Below are 23361 nucleotides of genomic sequence, written 5' to 3'. Positions count from 1 at the left end.
TATATTTTAAATTAAATAAAAATATGAAAAAGTTATTGTCAAGAAACGAAAACAAGTTAATTGTGCCAACTCTTTCTGCTAATTAAGTGAATAACCGCTATTCTTCACAATTAGACTATGTTAATCTAAAATACCTTCTCAACACATAAACTGTATTAAACTTTATGAATGAAGATTCATCGTAAAAAAAATTTATTCTAGCCAAAAAAATTGTAAAAATTTTTAAATTGATAAATGTATGAAAGAATGCACTTTATAATCTCATCAAAAATTGCCATTTAGGAGAGAGAGGCAAAAATCTTGTGCTTAAAATATCCAATTGTATATAACTCACGACTTTCGTAGGGAACGGTTGTAAACAACTGTATCTTTATTTAGAGTATTTTTAAAAATACGTTTCAGGAACTAATAGTAATTTTTTCTTAAATGCATGAATAAATGATTGGCTAAAGATTATTATTATACATGTACCACTCAATATTTTTATAAAAATATTTAACATATAAATACGTCTTATAATTACATAAAAGAAAAATAATAATTATATAAAGCAGATTACACACGCGCATAATCTTTACAAAATCAGAGCAAACATCTCAGTTGTATAATTTGCGATAAAAACTTGATTTATTATTGCAGGCCGATCGCATGCAAGACTATGAAGAATTAGCTCGACGTAGGTAACTCTTGGCATCAGAAGGCCGATAGTGTCACGAGATGACGTCGTCTCCGATAAGTTATACTCGTACGAGAAACCGACCGGGTGGGGCCTGTTCGTTTAGTTGTTGCTACAGCGAGAGACTCATTGTCAGTGTGAAAGTGACCAGACGCAGTAGAGAGTGGTTGGGCCCTCGAAGAACGACTCCGGGGCCTATTCTCTCACGCGCTCGCGTTCAACAATGTTCATTAAGCAACATCGACATGCAAAAATGTGAGAATCCGTAAAGCATAAGAGAAACGAAAATGTTTCTGCACTACGTACGATACCGCGTTCTGATATTCATCGTTTTTACGCTCTGTTACAAAGGTAATTAACGGGATCTGGCATACCTGCCCGCGCTGTACCTGTCATACAAATGTGTGCGTGTGTCTTCATGTGTGGTTGTGAGAAGTATAAAGTGGTCACGTGGCTGTCATTGAGTCACATTTATTGGTGTCGCGGTCAGATTTTACTCGAAGAAATACGGCGTGGAAACTTTTTTATTGTTACTCAGCAAATGCCAATTCGTTGTTTCAATAGCGTCTCAGTAGTTTTTTAAATCATTTGAAAGAAGGGACATATATTCATATGCTTCAAATCTCAATTAATATTTAGATAATATTTTCATATTTGTTCGTGTATATATTAATTAAGAAAATGTTGAGTGAAGTAAGTTATATATGTTTTTCTATTTTGATAGATCTTGCAAAAAAATGTAATATTAATTCTATAACTTCTTCTAAATATAGCTTCATAAAAGAAATAGTAGTATAAATATTAAACTTGACCTAAAATTTCGTAGCTGCTTTCTTGAAACCATAGTTTTAAAATAGTATGAAGAGATCATTATAAACTGCAAATTGTATTTGCTTAAAATTTTTGTTGTAAATGTTGCTACATCTGAACATGATAAAAGCATTTAATAGTGCTGTTTCTATAAATAGTCGATGGTTTTTTATCTTATAAAATGGATATTATGAAGCATATGAAACGAATGCTCGAATGAATCATGCCCGAAGAACTCATTTGTAGCTAACTCATTATTTTCTTTAATGATACCATTAGATGAAGGAAATTTTGAAAAATGATAAGCTTTTAACACAATATTTATAGAAAATCAAACTACAGTAAATTTTTGTTATTTATACAAGTATTAGTCATTTAAAAATAAAAAAAGTATACAATAGCACTTGCATTTCAGTAACCAATTGACGTAACTGTTATTAAATTATATTCACAAATTGACATAATCTTACAGTTAACGTTATATCGAATAAAGATATGTTATGAAATACATCTATTTATTACACTAGCACTTTCGAGTCAATTATCTCTCAGCAGTATATCAATCATAAAATTTCATTGAATTTGGCGTACGTTGGCGTTTTAATAAGTGGCGATAATTTTATAGATCGTTTAATAATATGACCAATCAACATTACAATGTAGCGTCTAAAGATGCTCTATAAAAAGCATGATAAATTATAAAAAAATAATTATTGCTGAAATGTCTGTAGTCTACAAAAAAAGTGTCGATGATATTGATTACATAGATCGAGTCATGCTTGGTTGCATTAGTCACTTTATTCGCAATAAATATTTCATTCGATGACAGCATATGGAGAGTAGCTCTATAAAAAATGCGTATTATTGATACTACAATATTGTCATATTACAATCTTTTTATCTCATTCTTTCTTTGCAAACGTAAAAATTGTGAAAGATAAAATTTAATTTTTTTTTTTCTTAATTGTAAGTATTTCTTGAAAAATTTTTCATGGATAATTTTTTTAAAAACATTTTAAATATATTTAAATTTCCCAAAAAATAGTTTAATTACATTTTGATATTCTCATATTCAATATTAGATCAAAAATTTTGAAAGATTTTCGCTGTTACATTTTTTCTGAAATACAAACATATAAATTGTTCTAGTTGTTTTAATTAAAATATTGTATATAATTGTACTATATTTTTTCCTTTATCTTTTTTTGATATAGAGATGTGCAAGAGATTTTTCTTTTAATTAAATGAATTTTATTTATATATAAAATAATATAAAGAAAGCATAAAAAAATAAATTAAATTAAAATTAACATTTTAAAATATTAAATATTTTGAGAAAAGTATTCTGAGAGAAACAGCACGTGCATTCTTTATTAACGAATTTTTCAAAATAAAATATAGAATAAGGTATTTTATAATATTTTTTATTATGTGACACTCACGTAAAGTTTAAATTATTGAACTTCTTTAATATTTAATGTAACAAACTTCTATGATTTGATCGGTAAATTAATATTTGTTAAACCTCCAGCTTTTAATTTAAAAATCAAATTTGTTTTAAGATCAATAAGTTTTTATTTTATTCCTTATATATTATATATCATCTCGCAATATTTTCATTTTTAAATACGATACCATATTGATATAAAATAATACGAGGATATTCTGAGGTATGTAGTAGCATTATTTTTATGCAATTCAGCGTAAATGTAATATGTTTTAATCATATCATGTTTATATGTATGATGCAAAGATTACCCACAAATACATCTAAACTTCCCGTCATAAATTTGCATCATATGCAATCTTTCTTATTGTAGACTATGACGTAGTATATATACATATAGTATATATACATACATACATACATATACATATATATATATATATATATATATATATATATATAACCCATATATTTAACCAGAATAACTCATTTATTCGTAAATTTCAATTGTTCACAATCTTGTGTTTTCTACAACTGCTATATAAGCATGAGTTAGTTGATAATATGACCACGTTATCAGGAGAGGAAAAAAGAACTTCCTTCCTACGGGTTACATTTGCGCAGAAAGAGACTGAAACGGCACGTGCGTTCTTTTCTACAGAAGAGTAACGAGGAGAGCCAGATAAAGCCAATCATCCGCAGGACATTGCGGCTAACACGACGACGTTTCTCTCGAAACTCTTAATCATATTCTCACTTTATACATAAACATTTAGAACAGTTATTGTGATATAAGTTTTTCATTAATAACTCTTAATATAAAAATATCGATGAACAATTAAAAGATTTGCTCCAATGTTCGGAAATAAAAAAGATATATATATTATGTCATATAAAAAAATATTTCTATAATAAATTCGAATAATTTAAATCACATTTAAACTACATGAAAAATTTTGTGTTTTTCAGTTTCGGAAAGTAACAAACCAATTATTTCACCAAACCAAGAAGAAATTGTATTAAACGAAGGGGAATTTTTAGAAATTATATGCACGGGCACAGCACCACTTAAATTTGTTTATCCTGACACTTTTGATAAAGAAGTGGTATGCACTATAAAATTAATTAAAATAGGTTTTGATATTTTTTATTTTTCCTATTTGACTTTTTCCAAGTATGTTTTATCATTATATTTTAGATATTAAGATAAGTTTCCTTTTTCTAGAGAAAAGTTGGTTAATTCTATAATTCTATAAAAAATTAAACTATTCTAATTTTAATAATTAGATTAATTATCTTTTTATAAGATTCATTTTTTTCCTATAGGTTAGCTGTAGGAAGCGTATCTCATGAAAGTTGCTATATAAAAAATGTTTATTTATATGTTATCTATGGAAATTACAATATATTTATATTTTAAAAGCGCATGCAAAATTTATATATATTAAATTTTACATTATTTTTATAACAGTTTAATACTTCAACGCCGAGAATAAGCAAGAATGAGGAAAATGGAGTTTACAAATATATTTTCCAACGACCAAAAATCATTTTTGGTGACACAGGCTGGTACGGTTGTGCCGATTATAATGTTGAAATTCCAAATTTCTTTGATAATTCTGAGGTGAACTGGTTATACGTTTATGTAAAATGTAAGATGAAATTACATACTCTTCTTTTGTGAATTAATTAAAAATATTTGTGCTTATATCTTGTCCATAATATATTCATACAATTTGCATAGAATAATTGCGTTAACTTGTTACAGCTAATACGAATTTATTCGTTGAAGCGGACACTTATGCTCATTTGAACGCTGTTGCTGGCGACAGTATTGTAATACCATGCAGACCTACATCGCCGGATCTAGACCCTGACTTGTCCAACAACAACGTGAGTATCATCAATAGACTAGCAGAAGATAATTTACAATCTTAGAAAAATATATATAATATATGAAAAAGATTTGAATATTATGCGGTGACATAAGCATCTATGCGGAAATTTCTATAGGATCATTAACTTATAGTTATTTACAAATTCGTCTAAGCTCTCAATATACATTTTTTAGAATAAGAAATTTAGAGAAATATAGGGATAAGTTCAAAAATCGCACTTTGCGGAAAATATTAAAAATATCCTTAGCACATTATTGTTTCAAATTCTTCATTATAATACATTAAAAATAGCTGTGTTAATTTAATATGATCATTATTTATCATATACTTTTCTTACATTTTTCATTAAATCATTAGTATCATTAGTACTATTAGATACTTTTTTAACTATTTTCTACATTTCGACGCGTTTAATATTTAGGAAGATGAATTAGAGGGAAAAGCATCATTTGATCCCAGAATTGGTTTCACGATTAAAAATCTGACGGTAAAGGACAGCGACTGGTACAAGTGTTCAATACAAAAGGATAATGAAGAGCATCAGGTCAATTACGTCTTGGCTGTACATCGTAAGTATGGTTAACTCGAGATGTTAATTTTGCCACATATATATATATATATATATATATATATATATATATATATATACGAGTACATAAGTTGAAAGCGCGCAATGTATCAGCCATAATTACCGACATTTCTTGGTAAAATATAAATAAGATATAATTTATTTATTTATATAGTAAGACAAACTTTGCCTGATCCAAAAATTCACGACGACACTTTGCGTCACGTTACACGTGGGCAAGATTTGTTCGTTAATTGCACCGTTGAGATTGATGCATCTGTACGATATGTATTTAATTGGAGCACACCACAGGTAAATAACTACTTATTTCAATTTCGTACAGTAAAAATAGATTACATTGGAGACACTTTAATTAATTGTATCGAAAGATCAATAAATTTAGTGAGTATCTTATATAAAAATTTTTTATTTTATTTTTAAATCTTTTTGTAAAAGGATATAATATAATTTATTTTTCTAATGTGTATATTCTAATGTATATGTATATAATATTCATATGTCTATTTAGACAGCTCCTAAAGAAAACCTAAAAAAATTCTCTAATTACATATTGATTTTTTTCAATAAGGAGGGTTAAGATAGATTGTTAAGGATTAAAAATGTATATTTTAATGATGTACGCGCAATCAAAGTTTGCATACCTATTTTTCCATTATGATGTATTTTTTTAATTGCAGAGCAACAGCAGAGTAAGCACTCAACAGTTTAGGAAACAGCTCGACGACAATTATCTCTTAGTTACGTGTCAATTGACGGTATTTAACGTCACGGATGAAGACGCGGGAGAGTATAAATGCATCATTAGATCGATTCATGACACAAAGGATACAAAGAAAAATATTACGATACACGGTTAGTTTATCATTAATTTAGTTATGATTATATAAAATGCGCTTATTTATAATAAGAAAATTACATGATTGTGTGGAATATAACCGTATGCAACGTAAGTCTCTTTCTATTGATCGGTTACATTATATTGAAGAACCTACATATTAAAAGAAAATCGTATTAATGCTAGCAGTATTTTTGCGTGCCTATAAATCTTAATTTTAATATCTTTAATATTTCTAATATTTCTAATATTTCTAATATTATTATTTAATATTTTAGATCCTCAAATAAAGTATATTAATCTTACGTCTCAACATAGTGAAAGATATTATCAAGGAGAAAAAGGCGGCAATGTACAGTGGGTCGTTTACGTTGATGGATATCCAAGACCTCATTTACAATGGTAAATTTTTCGTTTCTCCTTCTCTTATTCTTTCTCACTTACAATGTATACGAAGATTCCAGTGTTTAAAGTATATTTTATATTTTAATATTAATATATATTATTATTTAATATATATTATATATACGCAAATATGTATTTTAAAGCGTATTTAATTACATTTAATCATCTGCTTTTTTATTTATTTAATTAGTGTATAATAAATTAATACCAACAAAAGTTTTAAATATGTTTAAACACACACACACATATATATTTATCTTTTTTTTTTAATTAAAGGTTTGAACCAAAAGGTCAAGAAATTACACCGAGTCAAAAGTATTTCGTGAATACAAGTACAACAGTTACTATTTTAAGGATAAACAACTTAGCAATAACGGATGCAGGGGATTATATCCTTGAAGCAAAAAATGATTACATGATAAAAAAGCTCAATTTTACACTTGATATCATAGGTATTGAGATTATTCTCTAGGATTATATAAAAAAAGACTACATATATTATTTAATTATTATCGATTTCAGCTAAGCCGGCTGCTCTGTTAACAGAGATTGAATCTTATTATGCACCTAATGAAACTGCGGAATTCCGTTGTGAAGTATTATCTCATCCTACAGCAAATATAACATGGGATTTTATGAAATGTCCTAATTATCCATCATTTGAAAATTCAACAATCGTGAAACTGACAGTAATGCAATCCTATTGGAACCTGATTTTAAATAAATATTTATTTGTATTTATATATTGTAATGAAAAATGTTTGTGGATTTTACAGGATGTAATGGAAAATGCTTACAGCTCCTATAAATACGAATCGAGAGCAAAAATGCTTATCGAAGTATCGGGAAAACTAACATGCAAAGCTTGCAATTCCCTCGATTGCGATGCTGTGACAGAAAATATTTTCGTTTCCGGTAAGGAGATGCTTTTGTCTAAAACTTATAATCTATTTTATTATTACTATTCTAATTATATATTATATAAATAAATAAATAAATAAATATATATATATTTCTATATCTCATCATTATAAATTTGCGAAATATTAAATTAATTTTTATTTATTGTTTCGTTTATAAAATCTGTCATTGCACAATTATTATCTTATTAGAAAATGCAAAGTAAATAAAAAATTATAATTTAAAAAAGTTAATATATTATAAATTAATAATATAATATTTTTCATTTTTTAAATTTTGCAGATGGAATAGGCGCTTTTGGTATTATCGGACCAAAAGAATTGGTAACAAAAGACGATACTGTTGAATTGATTTGTGCGGCTTCCGTTTATAATTATACAGATGATTTAACATGGACAAAATTGGAAAATGAAACTGAAACGCCAGTTATAGAGACAAGTAATTATTTCAAATAAAGAATTGAATAAATCAAAAGAAAAATTAGAATATTAATCGTAATATGTAAATTATAAGTTTTTTCGTAATTTAACATTTTGAAGAGAAAACATATGTAAGAGAAAGCATGTGTAGTAAAAAAAAATTATTATTTATGTATATAATTTACAATAATACACACACACACACAAAAATATATATATGTATTATATACGTCCATGTATATATATAATACATATATATATAAATATGTATATGTGTGTGTGTGTATTTATATATTTTTTTATTAATATGATTACATTCTTTTTGATAAATCATATTTTATTTCACATTTATATTTATATTATTTTAGACGCAGAAGTATTTATGTATAATTAATTTATTATCTTTCTCTTTACTTTTACATTTTGTTGTATTTATATATGTGATTCTATACATAAAAAAATGAAAGTATAAAAATAATTTAACATAAATATTAATCATAATCTTTATTATTTTTAGATAGGTTAAAAATCATACATAATAAAACTCTATTCACGTATCGATCAACTTTAAAAATTCATCATGTTCAAGAATCAGATGCTCAGGATTATATTTGTACTGGCAAGTACACAAATGGATTATCTCATGTAGATTTAAGTAATCCAATTCTTTCTGATTATGCCATCTACAAATTAATAATCCATGGTAATTACAATAATTGATTTTTTTACATATCTAATGTAATTGTATTAAAAAAAGTATCTTAAAAATTTAATTATAATTATTATATATTATAATAAACTTAAAAAAAAATTTATTACATAAATATTTTATTTTAAACTATCAAAAATTTTTAAATATAATAAATTAAAAAAAAATGTTTTAGATATGAAATTATTAGCCAGATTATAATATAATTCGTTTATTATAAAAGATATATCTATTATATTTAACTAAAATTAATTTCTATTGAAAAATGTATTGTAATTTATCTTTTTCATATAATTGATGCTGTTTATAGATCCGGTATCGCCGTTTTTTACCAAAACTAATATGAACGAGACTATAGTAAAAAATATCGACGTAATTGCCGAAGGTCATAAAACGGTCATTTTACAGTGTTTTGCGGATGGGATGCCGAAACCGATAATTGCTTGGTATAAGGTAAATGTAATGTAATTATCTTTGTTTGATAAAACTGAATATATCTTATATTTTATTTTTCGATCATTTGTAGGACAATGTATTGTTAGTGGAAAACGATCAATATTTGTTCAAATTTAATTATCAAGAACTTAATATCAAATATTTTAAGGAATATGATAGTGGAAGGTATTCGTGTCGCGCTATCAATCGATTAGGCACAAATGAAACTTATCAGGAGATAATGGTGAAAAATGCAAAATGTAAGAAAAGATATCTAGAAAATTATATATATATCATATATAGAAAATAATATCATTGGGCACATAGATTAAAAATTAAAAAACTTTTTGTAGTGCAGAAGCTTGACGTCATATTAGCTGTTTCAATAGCTATTTTAGGTATCACCTTAGTCATTTTAGCAATCTTTTTCACGATTAAGGTTCGTCGTGAAAAGGTATTTATATATTTCATTTTCTTTAATTCATATAAAATTATACATAAAATATAATTTGATATTATATTGCGATAAAATTTTATGGAAAGTATAACATACTAATAAAATGAAATTTATATTCTTTCATAGAAAATGAGAAAAGAATTAATGGAAGCAGGTCTTATGCACTTTGAAGAAGGTGCTCTGGAGTGTTTAAATCCAGATTTGACGGTTGATGATCAAGCGGAATTACTTCCTTATGACAAGAAGTGGGAGTTCCCAAGAGAACGATTGAAACTTGGTAAGCGCTGCCTTAATCTAGAGTTTAAATTTAATCAGATAAATATTCAAATTATAATGTAACACACATAGAAACATTCTAACTAATTTTTTAGGAAAACAATTGGGCAGTGGTGCTTTTGGAGTTGTAATGAAAGCAGAAGCACAAGGAATAAGCGAAAATGAGACTGTCACAACTGTCGCTGTGAAAATGGTACGTCGAACTACCGACCCGACTTATGTTCGTGCACTCGCCAGTGAATTGAAGATCATGGTGCACCTTGGCAAGCATCTAAACGTCGTCAATCTTCTTGGTGCATGCACTAAAAATATTTCAAAACGTACGTATTACTGAAATGTTTCGTACTAATAAAAAATTATATTAAAACAATGATTAAAAGCATTGTTTAACTGGTATTCTATTTTAAATATATCTGTTTCTGACATGTCAAATATAGAAATAAAAAATTATTAAAAAATCATTAAAAATTAAAATATTATATTACAACGAATTACAGGGGAATTATTGGTGATTGTCGAATATTGTCGGTTCGGAAATTTGCATAATTACCTTTTGAAGCATAGAAGCAATTTTATTAATCAAATCGACCCCAACACTGGAAAACTCGATCTTACTATCGGTGTGGATATATTGACGAGAACAGCTAGTATCAGTAGTAATAACAGGTTAGAAACATATTTTATAAACATTCTATTATCATCAATTGTCTTAATAAACGTACTTGTCTTTTATTTTATTAATAAATATATACAATATAATACATTCAAAAAATATTTTAAATGTGTTCTAAACTATGTTTTACCGATCATTGCTTAAACGGTTTTGGTAAAATGTGGATGTAAATTAATTAAAAGCAAATATTCTTTCTTTGTTTTAAACAATGTCCTAGATAATACTAATCAAATTATAGATTGAAAAATTAATATTTCTAATTAGTTTTTTCAACATATTTCTATACACTAATGCTACTTTTGTGTATTATTTAATTCTACATCAAATCTTAGGAGCTTTAATTTCAGAAATCTCATCCTGCATATGAATGTGTATTCTGAGTACTAACATAAGTAATGCATACATACACATGCACTGATGCATGCAAGGGGCTGAGGTTTAACAAAATTCTTCCTTTTTTCTTCTGCCCATATGATAGGATAAAATATGCAGCATTATCCTTCTCTCGCAGTATTAGTGCGAATTCAGGCACCGATACGGTGGTACACTATTGTCCGGGAACAAGCTCGGACACTCAGGAGATCAACTTTTCGCCAGATGGCTGCGTCCTCAGCAATAATTCATTTCAACCAGACTGGAGGACAAATTATCGTGGAGACTACAAAGACCAAAATCTCAAGCCGATTTGCACTCAAGATCTTTTATCATATGCCTTTCAAGTAGCAAGGGGAATGGAATATCTCAGCCAAAGAAGGGTAAAATCGGATAATTGTAAAGTTAATAGATAAATAATCGAGATAAATCGCAATTCACATACACAAATTTAAGTTTTAATATTTTAATTAATTTTATAATTTAACATTATATATATATAACATTAGAGTTAATTTTAAATTTAAAATAAAATTTTTATATAAGTTTGTAATATTACATTTCTAAAAGAATTAATTTGTTTAAGTTATATTTAAATATTCAGTTTTCATATTATTATAATAATATTATAATACACGTTATCAGGTATTGCACGGTGATCTTGCGGCAAGAAATATCTTACTTTGCGAGAATAATATAGTAAAGATCTGCGATTTTGGTCTCGCAAAAACTATGTATAAAGATGATAATTACAAAAAGAAAGGTGATGGTCCGTTGCCTATAAAATGGATGGCCATCGAATCAATCAGAGATCGAATATTTTCGACGCAGTCAGACATTTGGTCTTTTGGTATAGTTCTGTGGGAATTTTTCACCCTGTCTGAAACACCGTATCCCAGCATGGAAGCCGAGAAATTGTATCAAAAACTGATAGAGGGTTACAGAATGGAACAGCCGGAGTATTCCATTCGCGAAATATATGAAATAATGTCGCAATGTTGGAAAGCTAAACCCACCCTACGTCCAAGTTTTACAGACCTCGTGGAAAGCATTGGTAATTTATTGGAGGAAAGCGTGAAATCGGTGAGTTAATTTTTATTTAATTAGATTATTGCGTCATGATACAAAAGGTATAATATATACCTAAATCAATTTTTCAAGAGAACAACATAATAACATCAATAGAAAGTTATCACTAATATTAAATAATTTAATATTTTAATTAAAGATATATTATTAATAATTCAATCGCAACAAGCTTGAGATAATTTTGCTTAAAAATAAATATCCAAAGCACTATATATATTTAAATTTTCTATGAATAATTACTTGCATTTTAAGCAAGATATAAAAGCATTATATTTTTCTGTTCCAGCATTATATCAGTCTGAATACCCCGTATATGGATATGAACACGATGATTCTGGAGAGTGGTAAAAATGATTATTTAACGATGATGTCCGCGCCGGATCATGGGGCTCTATCGTCACCGGGACATTATGCGAACTCACCATTTTCGGAGGGCGCGCCAGATTCGTCATACTTGTGTATGAGTCCCAACTGTCAGACAAATGAGTCCGGAATATTTAGTCCTAGACCACATGAGGATCGTTCGCACTTTGAATTCCCGTCGCCCGCATCAGACTCGGAGGATGCGGTCGAATTGTCGCCCATGTTGAAGCATGAGGAAGATCCCTATCTGAAGCCGATTAATGTACAAGAGCGAAGAGCAGAATTCGCGCGACAGAGAGAAGCAATGAAGAACCAGATGACCGAGAGGTCCATCGATCGAGATTCCGGTTATTGCAACGCGCCGCGAAATCTTCATCTGATCGACCTGAATGACATGGATGAGAACGACGCGGCTCATCGAGCGGATGCGGACTCGAAGAAGGACTATGTGCCACCCATCATCAGTACTCAGGATAACTATGTGAACATGCCGAAACAGAAGAGCGATTTAAGATTAGGTGTACCAGACGGTTTCAGTAATCCTAGCTACGTGATGATGAATACCCGCGAGATGGACCAGCGTGTTTAGTCCGCTTATAGTGACTTCAATCGTATATTTTTGTGAATATTACGCTTTAAAAACAGGACTGAATGTGACTTAGTGATTTATTTGTAATTTTGTATTGGACTGACTTTTTCTACTCTTATAATTATAATCATATGTCATAATATTATTGTGATACATAGTATCTAATAATATGAAATAACACATAATTTAATATTTCGTGAAATGTTTCTCAATCAATGTGCCATGGTGATTAATAACATCAACAAGAATCAGTGAGTAGAAATAAAAGAAATACTTTTTATGAATATATATCACAGAGAACACATATAAAGACTTATTATCAGTATATTCGTGTTTATTTTATATATATATATATATATATATATATATATATATATAAGAAAATTAAAATCTTCTATTTTATATATATATATATATATATATATATATATATTAATTATTCATTTTTAATACAATTTATATGATATGAATTTTTAGTTTGCAAAATAGTTTACTCGTGAAAATAAAATTTTATTGTGAAGAAATTATATTTTATCGATAAACGCATTTTTTGAAATTAAGAATTAATTTTTAGTAGTATGGTTATTGCGTATATAAAATGTATCGTAAAGTAATCAGATTGTTGAGCATCTTCATCTGTTGCTTATTAAGACTTTGGAATCTAATAGCTAATTAGTCAATATTTTAGAATATTAGATAACATTGTAAAATATTATCACATTAAATTTTTCTCGTTATACACAATATCATATGCAAAGTACAATATAGAATACTTAAACAATGGGTCTGTTCGTTTTAGCTGCACTGCTGCACTAGTGCAATAAGTTAGAAAAAGACAAACATACTTTCTTTCACTCTAACTAATTGCACTAGTGCAGCAGTGCAGCTAAAACGAACAGATGTAATATATAGTATATTATATAATATATGGTAAGAAAATGCATTGCACATTTCGATTTCATTACTAAGATATTTTTATTGATACTATAATTTATTCAAAACATTAACATTTTAGTTTTTTATTTCTCTATTTTATTAAATATATTTGCGCGCAAGACTTAGTTCTTTTTTATTTTTCCACAAAATAAGCAAATTATGAAAAATTCAAATATTGCATAATATTATATATTTTATATAACGTAAGATACATACAAAATCTCTTGTCAATTTGTACTTAATACTCATAATATTTGCACTTTGCTTTGTAAACACTATATGTATAATATTATATGTTGAAGTAGAATTATTTCAAAACTTAGAAAATTATCCTTAGGAAATCAGCCATATTAAGTTAAGAACAATTTTTTTGTACAAGCGTGAAGTATATTAAACATTTAATGTCTAATATTCTTGTGTTTTATTTCTATAAAAAAGAAAATAATGATTGAAATGATGGGAATGATTGAGAAATTAAATAATGATTATATCAATATTATTTGAGCAGTATGATATATAGTATGATATATATTTATGTACAACAAATCTATCGACTGCAGTGTGATTTTTAATCAATCACGATATGATTTTTATCCAGTTAAAAATATGTAGTTGATGTGACATTGAAAACCAAATGTTCAAGTAAAATTGAAATTCTAATCGAAAGTAAATAATACAAATTATTAACAAATACAAATTATTGACGAGTCTATGATTATTATTTCGACATAATTTCAACTATATATCAATAAATGTATTAAAATATTTATATAAAATTTAAATTTAATGTAAATTCAATAATAGTACAAACGTATATATTGCACAGTTCTCTAATTAATTGAAATAAAAATTAAATACAACAATTAGGGATTTGGCTCAAATAATTAAAAATTAAATCGAAATTGGCACATAAGAGCCACAGTACAGTAGTTGGAGCGCAAAGAAGAAACAATATTTTCTTCTTTTTTATTATTAGTTTATTACAAAACTCAAATCACAATAACTAAAAGGCGAACGTTTCGGACCATATGCTTCTTCGGCGCAATGTTAACAGATTATTCTCACTTTCGTTATTATTCTTCAACTGCAGTACGCATTTCTTGTGTAAGCCGATTGACACATCTCTCATTTCACAGTGCATAAAATAAAGCGTACGTTAACGAGTGTCTTTCTGTCACCTTTCCTTACCTATCACGTTTAATATTTTTATAAAAATATTTAACATATAAATATGTCCTATAATTATATAAAAGAATATATCTTATAATTATATAAAAAAAAATAATAATTATATAAAGCAGACACATGAGTAATCTTTACAAAATCGGAGCAAACATCTCAGTTATACGATTGTGTAATTTGTAATAAAAACTTGACTTACTTATTATTGTAGGCCGATCGCATGCAAGACTATGAAGAATTAGTTCGACGTAGGTAACTCTTGGTACTAGCAGGCGTATAGTGTCAGACGTGAGATGATGTCTTCGATAAGTTGTACTCAAACGAGAAACCGAACGGATGGTTCCTGTTCTACAGCAAGAGATTCAGTGTGAAAGTGACCATAGAACATAGTAGAGAATTGGGTTCTCGAAGAACTCCGGGGTCTATTTTCGCGCGCACTCGCGTTCAACAATGTTCATTAAGCAACATGCAAACATGTGAGAATCCGGCAAAGCATGAGAGAAACGAAAATGCTTCTGCATTAAATACGATGGTGTTCTGGTATTCATCGTTTTTACGCTAAATTGCAAAGGTAATTAACGCGATCTGGCAACCTGTCCGCTGTATCTGTCATACATATGTATGCGTGTGTCCTCATGTGTAGTTGTAAGAAGTATAAAGTGGTCATGTGTATCACGACTGTCATTGAGTCACATTTATCGATTTTACTCGAAGAAATACGACAAGGAAACTTTTTTACTGTTACTAATAGCAAATGCCTATTCGACAAAGATTAATAGCAAATGCTTAATACGACAAGGAAACTTTTTTACTGTTAATAGCAAATGCCTATTCATTGTTTCAATAGCGTCCGTTAATATTTGTCCGTGTATATATTAAGATAATGTTGGGTGAAGTAAGTTATATATGTTTTTCTCATTTTGATAAATCTTTTCTCATTTTGATAGATCTTGCAAAAAATGTGATATAAATTCTATAACTTCTTCTAAGCATAGTTTCATAAAAGTAACAGTAATATAAATATTAAATCTAAAATTTCGTATATGGTATGAACATAGTAAAAGTATTTAACATAATGCTGTTTCTGTAAATAATCTTGTAAAATAGTCGATGTTTTTTTATTCTATAAAATGGATATTATGATACAATGCCAATGTATCAATCACAACAAATCAGATTCCGCCTTTTTATGCCGTTGTGTCTTTCATATCAATTTGAAATTCGATGATGAAATGTATGAATGTGTGTCGTCGCGTTTAATGTAATATAATCTGTTAATATTTTTGCGCTGAAAAAGCATCAAATATGATCCGAAACGTTCGCCTTTTAGTTAATGTGATTAGAGTTTTGTAATAAACTTATAATAAAAAAGAAGGAAATATTGTTTCTTCTCTGTGCTCAAACTATCGCGCTGTGGCTCTTATGTGTCAATTTTGATTTTTAAAAATTAAATATATCATATATTAAAAATGAAAAACTAAATATCATCGTATTCATTGTTATTAACAGTTATCATCAGAAGCATTGACACAAAATATTTTTTTAAATATCTTTATAAGGTAAATATCTTTATAAATATTTTTATAAAGTATCTTACGAATTGGATATCTTGCTAATTATTAATTGAAAAAAATAACTGTTCGATACTTATTTATTTCCATTAATAAAAAAACTCTCTTTCTCGTAAAATAAAAAAAAAAGAATAACAAAGAACAAAATATGGTCGATCGATATGTATCTTTTGGTCATGAAAGTTAATTATATTTTAGTAAAGATTGATCATCTGATCTAGAACATAAATATTAATATTATATATAGTTAATCACTTGATTTGCAAATGTACAATTATACAATTTGTCGATTATTATTATTTACTTCTACTTTCTTTATTTTTATATATAATTTTCATATTTTATTAATCTGTCTTAATATATAATACATTTGTATAATTTAAAGTAATATTAACTCGATAAAAATCGCGAAATGAATAATTATATTTTTGGATCTATCTCATCTGTAATTCTGATAGAATACGGAACGTCATGTATCGTTGTGTTATTACGAAAGCGACCACGTCGTTTAATAACATCTTCAACTAAATTTTGCTTGTATGACATCCATCTAAAATGGAAACCAAAGTAGTAGCAATAATTTTTGTCTAAATCGTGATTGATAATTAAAAAAAAAACAAATATTATTTGATACAATTTAACGTACTTTCGATTAAGGAGAAACTCGTTGAATAATTGCTTCTTAGTTGGATACTTTGAGTCCATGAACAATTTTACGCGTCCCCAGATATTAGCACGATTGTGCTCGAGCAACCAATATCGGGGAATAAGAAAACATCGTACCGGTGTAATCGCTACGATTCTTCGATGAAGCATTTTCTCTCCTAATTTTATAAAGTTTGGTTTGTTGAATCGCAATACGCATTGGTGGAGAAAAGAATGTTATATCATTTATCTCTCACCTAAACCGAAACATGCACCTCGAGAAAAAGTGCATACTTGCATAAATATAGTACGAACGTCGTTCGGATAACGTAACTGAGACGTAATAGATGGTTCTCGCATCAACATTGCTGCGACATCAGTAATTTCATGCCACCCTTTAACCTTGATTTTTCAATATCTATTAACACACGCAAACTTCTCAACCGTCCTAAATTATAATAATGAATCGAATAGAATTTATCTGAATGTAATTATTTTACTTCAATAAATTTGATTGAATTCTAAACTTCAATCAATTATCTCAATATATTACTTGATTAGCTATTTTAATTTAATAAATTATAATTTCATTATATTATAATATAATTCGATATAATATTCGGTGGTTCTATTTAGGTAGGAAGACATATATTATGTTATATTGTAAATAATAAGATATTATGTTATGTTGTAAATACTTACGACGTCCAAAAGCGTAGTAGTAACTATACTTAATCGATCAACATCTGTATCTGTGTTGGCAGGTCTCTGTAATAATAAAAAAAATGAATTAAACATATTGTATGAATTTTTAATTGATAACGATTAAAAGTAACCAAATTTCTAATAATGTCTTTCTAATAATGATTAAAATAACTAATTGCTATACGATCATTAGTTAATACAGACTTTCTCTACACATTATTCCAATTTTACACAACACTAGAAACAAAACTTTTGTAAAATACTCTTGTACCTTTACGGAATAAATGCAAGCTAATTTATTCTATAAAAAATACAATATATCTAAAAAAATGTTAATATAAACCAAGTAATTATTTCTAAGCTTATGTATGAGAGAAAGACTATTATTTAAAATGCTTTCTTCACATTAAAGATCAACACAATGCAATGTGTGCAAGTGTATGTGTTAGTTGAAAAAAATACAAGTGCAAGTGGAAAAAAGTTCAAATGTAATGATTAGTCTACAGGAAATTTAGCATATTTTTATAACATTCGTACTTGATTAAATTTGTAATTTAATTCACGCAGTTTGTCAGATTTTTTTGACACTTCTTTTGGTTGTTCTTGCGGACCTGAAGAAATTTCGGGATCATATAATTCGTATTGTGTTCCGTGATAAGAAGGACGTTCGCGAACAAGCATATGTTCGATAAGACGGCACTCGCCACTTAAAACAAAATGCACGTAATTCACCATGCCTGTTCCATCGCCTAACAGGACCTTCCAAATTTATCGACATTCTTATTATTATTCCTTTTTTTATGTGTATTCTATTTTACTATCTTATTGCTAGATTTATATTATATAATCAAGAATGCGGGGAAATAATCGAGAGATCTCTCACGTAAAATTATTATTACACCAGAGAGATTATTTACCTCATTAGGCTTAAAGTCTTTCAGTTTGCTTAGAATACAACACTCTCGTACCGTTTCTTCGTCCCATGCTTTGAAATAATTGAAATGAACTAATGCGTCCCGCAAAACGTCCCATTTTTCTGTCAAGGTATCGCGTAAGATATTGTTGAAATCATCTCGTCTAATTAGAAGCAAATCGACTGATGCTAAATGATATTTGTAGGAAAACAATATGAATTTCAATCTAAATAATATATGTATCATCAAATCTATGATTTTATTCACTTTTACTAACTGTTAGTAATCACAGTTGATGTTCTCGGTATTGAATGAAATAGTGCAACTTCACCAAACATATCACCTGATTGCATAATACCCATGTCTATAGTTTTCTCGTCACCTAACAAAATATTGTACAACTTATTTTATTTAATATTAAATTATACAACGTTAACCTTAATATATAATTATAATGATTCTTTCCTTGATATATAGGCAGAATGATTTCTCTCACGATAATAAATTTAAAAAAAATGTTAATCATGACATGGAGTTAAATTGATAAGAAAGAATTAATTTTCACAATATATGCTATTAAATACAAATTATATTCGAGAATCCTAAATAGAAGTATATCTTGCGCATGACTCAGCAAATGTTCTAACTAAAACTGCAATATAAACATTAAATCATTTCGTTTGATATAATTAATTTTACTGTCCAAAAATATATTTCGTGCCGTTATTTTCCTCACCTGAAAATTCATCAATCGCAACTCTCGATAGACTGACTTCGCCGTTCGCTATAAAATAAAGGTTTTCCGCTTTGTGACCCTGACGAACAATTACACGACCAGCCGGTAAATACTGATAAATGCATACCGCGGCTAAATTTTCTCTCAAATCCTCTGAATGTTTCGAGAATGCGCGCAACTTTTTAATAAGATCGTATATGTATGCTTTGTCCGTGGAGGATCTTTCAATCGGATTCACTAATAGTATTGATCGATCCTTAAATCAGCAATAAATTATTTATTCGATGTCTGTTACAAAGTTCTGATATTCCTTTTTATTTTGGTTTATATATTTTTTAATAAGTTTCGTGCACATATATGCTTCATCAAGTACCTCTAATGTGAGTAGCTTCTTTTCTAGTCTGTGTCTTTGTTGAGTCATTTTAATATTAATCGCTACATCATCGCTAATTTCTTCGATTATCGGTATCTCCGTTATCCATTCTATATATTCTAAAACACGTCGCACTGCTGACCGAAACAAATAACGACCTTTCAATCTTTCAACCTAAATAAAGATATACAACAATGTTCAGTAAAAATGTGAAGTATACACACACACACACACACATACTCATGTAAATATAGTTATATTATATAGGTATTCCCTGTGTGTGTCTATAATTATTATAACTATATTATTATAACTAGTTACTACTAGTTAATTACATTTTTTAATCCATTACATAAGTGTAACTACAAATAGTTACATTAGACAAATTTTTTCTGCATTTCATCTAAATTAACATATTTTATCGGAAATATAAAATATTAAAATAGTAACGATCAGTTTAGCACATATAATATGCAATATCAAATTATAACCTTATATTCAACTATAATATTATTTTTTATATTAATAAATATTCTTAACTCAATTATAATTTATTTTATAAATTTTACTTAAAAAATATTATATAAAAGAATAAATTAATATTTTAAATAAGTATGTGTTGTTGCTATATTATATATAATGTGTTATTTGTACAATTAAGAAATTTCTTTTGATATACATTATTATAAATTTCTTAAATATTTTTGCAATAAAAAATTTTAAATCTAAGATTTCAAATATGTATCTAAATCAAAACTCTATGAAATATTATCGAAATAAAGACTTTCTCACCCTGATAAGTAGCAAAGTCTTTCTTGGCAATAATCTGTATGCGAGTGAATGTCGTAAGGAACTTCTTCTTGCTGTATATAAGGACATTGTGTTAAAAAAAAATGTTGATTATTTCTTATAAATACTATTAATTTTTTATCTTTACAAATAATCACTGTCTACAAAATCACTGTCGTCACTCAGGTTCGGTTGATTTATTTAATCGATCATTATGGCTGCAGTCAAGGAAACGCTTAGACCTCCGCTATAATAAATAGTAAGTCACAAACAAACCACCAACCATAAATAATTATTTTTGAAATAATCGATCATGGCTGTAGCCAAGGAAAATGTCATACATATTATTAGCATTTCATTAGATGAATGGAATCTTAAAGACGCGCCACTAAGAACATACTTAAAATAATTTTATATAATAACGAATTCTATGAATACTGGCCTAAAATACAAGATAAATAGCCATAGAGATAAACAAAACTGTAAACAAATTTTTTATTTAAAAAGACATATTTTATTCATCTTTTCGCCTTGCAAAAAAAGAAAAAAAAATCATAAAAAGATGAAAGATCTTTTTTAGATAGTCTTTTCGACAAAACAAAACGATGTCCTAATTTTAATATCTCTTTGTGATATGCTATCTAGAACGATTATTAATGTGTTCAAAAAAAAAAAGAATATTCATATATTTCAAAATAAAAATTAACATATGTTTTCATATGTAATTATATATATATATATATATATATATATATATATATATATATATATATAAGCAATTCTATCGAGAGGTTTCTTATTGGTGCTTGACAGTTAACAACATTGGATACATTAAGAAAATATGCATGAAAAGAATTTGTGCTATTTGAGTTTTGTGTATAACATTGCATATTTATAATAAATTGGTAGTATTCTCCCATTGATAGTAAAATTATGTCATATTTAGAGTAATAAAAAATCTTTCCTTTTGATTTTATAAAATTTTTCTTACAAGATATAATATAATTGCGATAGAAATTAAGACAGAATTCTATTTATTATATTACATTTGTAATAAATAAAATATAAAAATATATAAAATATATAAAAAATATAAATATATTATATTTATAATTATTTTTTAAATGTTTTTTATTTAGTAAAATTAATAGAATTCTATATTTAATTTGTCATGAAATATCCTAAACAAAATTATTATACAAAATTATTAAATTATTATTATTAAGATTTTTAATTTGCAAAGCATTTAAATATAATTAGATAATTCAATGTTGAAATCGTCGAATGATAACTGAAAATTCGCCGAATGATAATTGAAAATTCAATTTGTATATTTTGCTTTGTACATGTCGTTTGATTAGAATTTTAAATTTATTTCGTTATCTGGTTTTCAATATTATTTTCGATAGTTCGACGTCATTTCCGATTAAATATTGTTATTTTTTGTTTTTTTTTTTATATTTTAATATTTTTTTATATTTATTGTTAATTACAACAATGCTTAATATTGCTATTAATGTTAAATATACTAATTGTTAATATTGAATATCAATAGTATACTTTGAAAATCATATACATAATAAATATAGAATAATAATGTACATATTTTTTGAAAGCAGTTCTTAAACTATAATAAAATAGGTTTTTAATAAGGTTTTTAATAACTAATCTAATCGGAATTTATATGCGAAGCAATGAACTTTTAACATTTAAAGAAGTTAATCATTTTCAACATTATTTAAGAAAAAAATGAATTTTTAAATATTTGTCAATGTTGCATTTAATTTGTACTTTTGTTATGTAATTGTTACCTGTACAAATTTAATATTCAAATTATTTTAAACTTACCTTGACAGGTGGTTTATGTACAATAAAATTACGTAATATTCAAACGCGGGATAATGAAACTATTAATAGTTGAGGAAATCAATTATTTAAACAATATAATACAAATAATACGTGAATACATACTATTTGCACACTCAATTTTCACAATGAAACAAAACTTACTAATAAAAAGATGACAAATATTAATATATATTTTGTTTACGATACATGAATCTCATGGAAGATATATGGCTGCGAGTCTCGCGCTTCGAAATATAAGCTTCACGGAATGACCATCAGTTACAATTATAACAGACACTATTATTACATTAACGAGATACTATTGAACTGACCGATGGTTTTATGAAATTTAACGGGGCTGAAAAGAAACGTGTTGCGCGCTATTGTATGATAAAAAGATCTTTATATTCGATAATAAAATAGTGACTTGATAAATAAAAATTTATCTTGTTATTTTAAGGCAGTTATATAAAAGATCTATATACTTTTAATTATAAAACAATAGTTGGATAAACTTTAAATAATTTTCTCATAATTTAAATAATTCGTATTTTCAATGCAGTCCGTAAAAAAATGGTCAATAATATTATCATTTTTCTATCATCTTCGAGTTTATCAAACCGAATTAATCGGAAACTTGATCAATCATAAAAATTTACTCAGGGTTAGTGATCTTTATAATAATATCTTTTCGCGCGG

General features: G+C 27.2%; 2 protein-coding genes across 5 annotated transcripts in view; one reads left to right on the top strand and one right to left on the bottom strand.

The window, feature by feature from the left end:
- The window catches only part of LOC105257284, a 37593-nt gene extending 16689 nt beyond the window's left edge, over positions 1-20904 (bottom strand). Inside the window, exons 1-10 of the mRNA XM_025413891.1 lie at positions 20818-20904; positions 20026-20199; positions 19653-19908; positions 19194-19298; positions 18920-19104; positions 18540-18761; positions 18000-18065; positions 17555-17699; positions 17299-17476; positions 15281-15429 (exon numbers count right to left, since the gene is read on the bottom strand). Coding sequence (XP_025269676.1) covers positions 15281-15429; positions 17299-17476; positions 17555-17699; positions 18000-18065; positions 18540-18761; positions 18920-19104; positions 19194-19298; positions 19653-19908; positions 20026-20199; positions 20818-20904 — 1567 coding nt within the window. The remainder of the gene's footprint in view (positions 1-15280; positions 15430-17298; positions 17477-17554; positions 17700-17999; positions 18066-18539; positions 18762-18919; positions 19105-19193; positions 19299-19652; positions 19909-20025; positions 20200-20817) is intronic.
- On the top strand, positions 703-13290 carry LOC105257298 (vascular endothelial growth factor receptor 1). 4 transcript variants are annotated; one of them, XM_025413888.1, is made up of 22 exons: positions 703-931; positions 3903-4039; positions 4405-4585; positions 4702-4826; positions 5253-5400; positions 5575-5711; positions 6098-6272; positions 6534-6657; positions 6937-7112; positions 7183-7349; positions 7437-7575; positions 7864-8019; positions 8518-8703; positions 9020-9162; positions 9236-9404; positions 9498-9598; positions 9728-9878; positions 9973-10197; positions 10375-10543; positions 11062-11305; positions 11568-12005; positions 12298-13290. In XM_025413888.1, the coding sequence occupies exons 1-22, from the start codon at positions 718-720 to the stop codon at positions 12961-12963; spliced, it is 4371 nt and encodes a 1456-aa protein (XP_025269673.1). In that variant the 5' UTR covers positions 703-717; the 3' UTR covers positions 12964-13290. The 4 variants fall into 4 exon arrangements, with proteins under 4 accessions (XP_025269673.1, XP_025269671.1, XP_025269675.1 ...); XM_025413886.1 differs by having other exon boundaries at positions 11029-11305; XM_025413890.1 differs by having other exon boundaries at positions 812-1027.
- Positions 20905-23361: the final 2457 nt, after the last annotated feature.

This window comes from Camponotus floridanus, unplaced genomic scaffold (genome assembly GCF_003227725.1).
Source record: "Camponotus floridanus strain SB8 unplaced genomic scaffold, Cflo_v7.5 scaffold70, whole genome shotgun sequence".
Lineage (NCBI taxonomy): Eukaryota > Metazoa > Arthropoda > Insecta > Hymenoptera > Formicidae > Camponotus > Camponotus floridanus.
The sequence above is the reverse complement of the archived record's forward strand: the minus strand, read 5'-3'. Positions and strand labels throughout refer to the sequence as shown.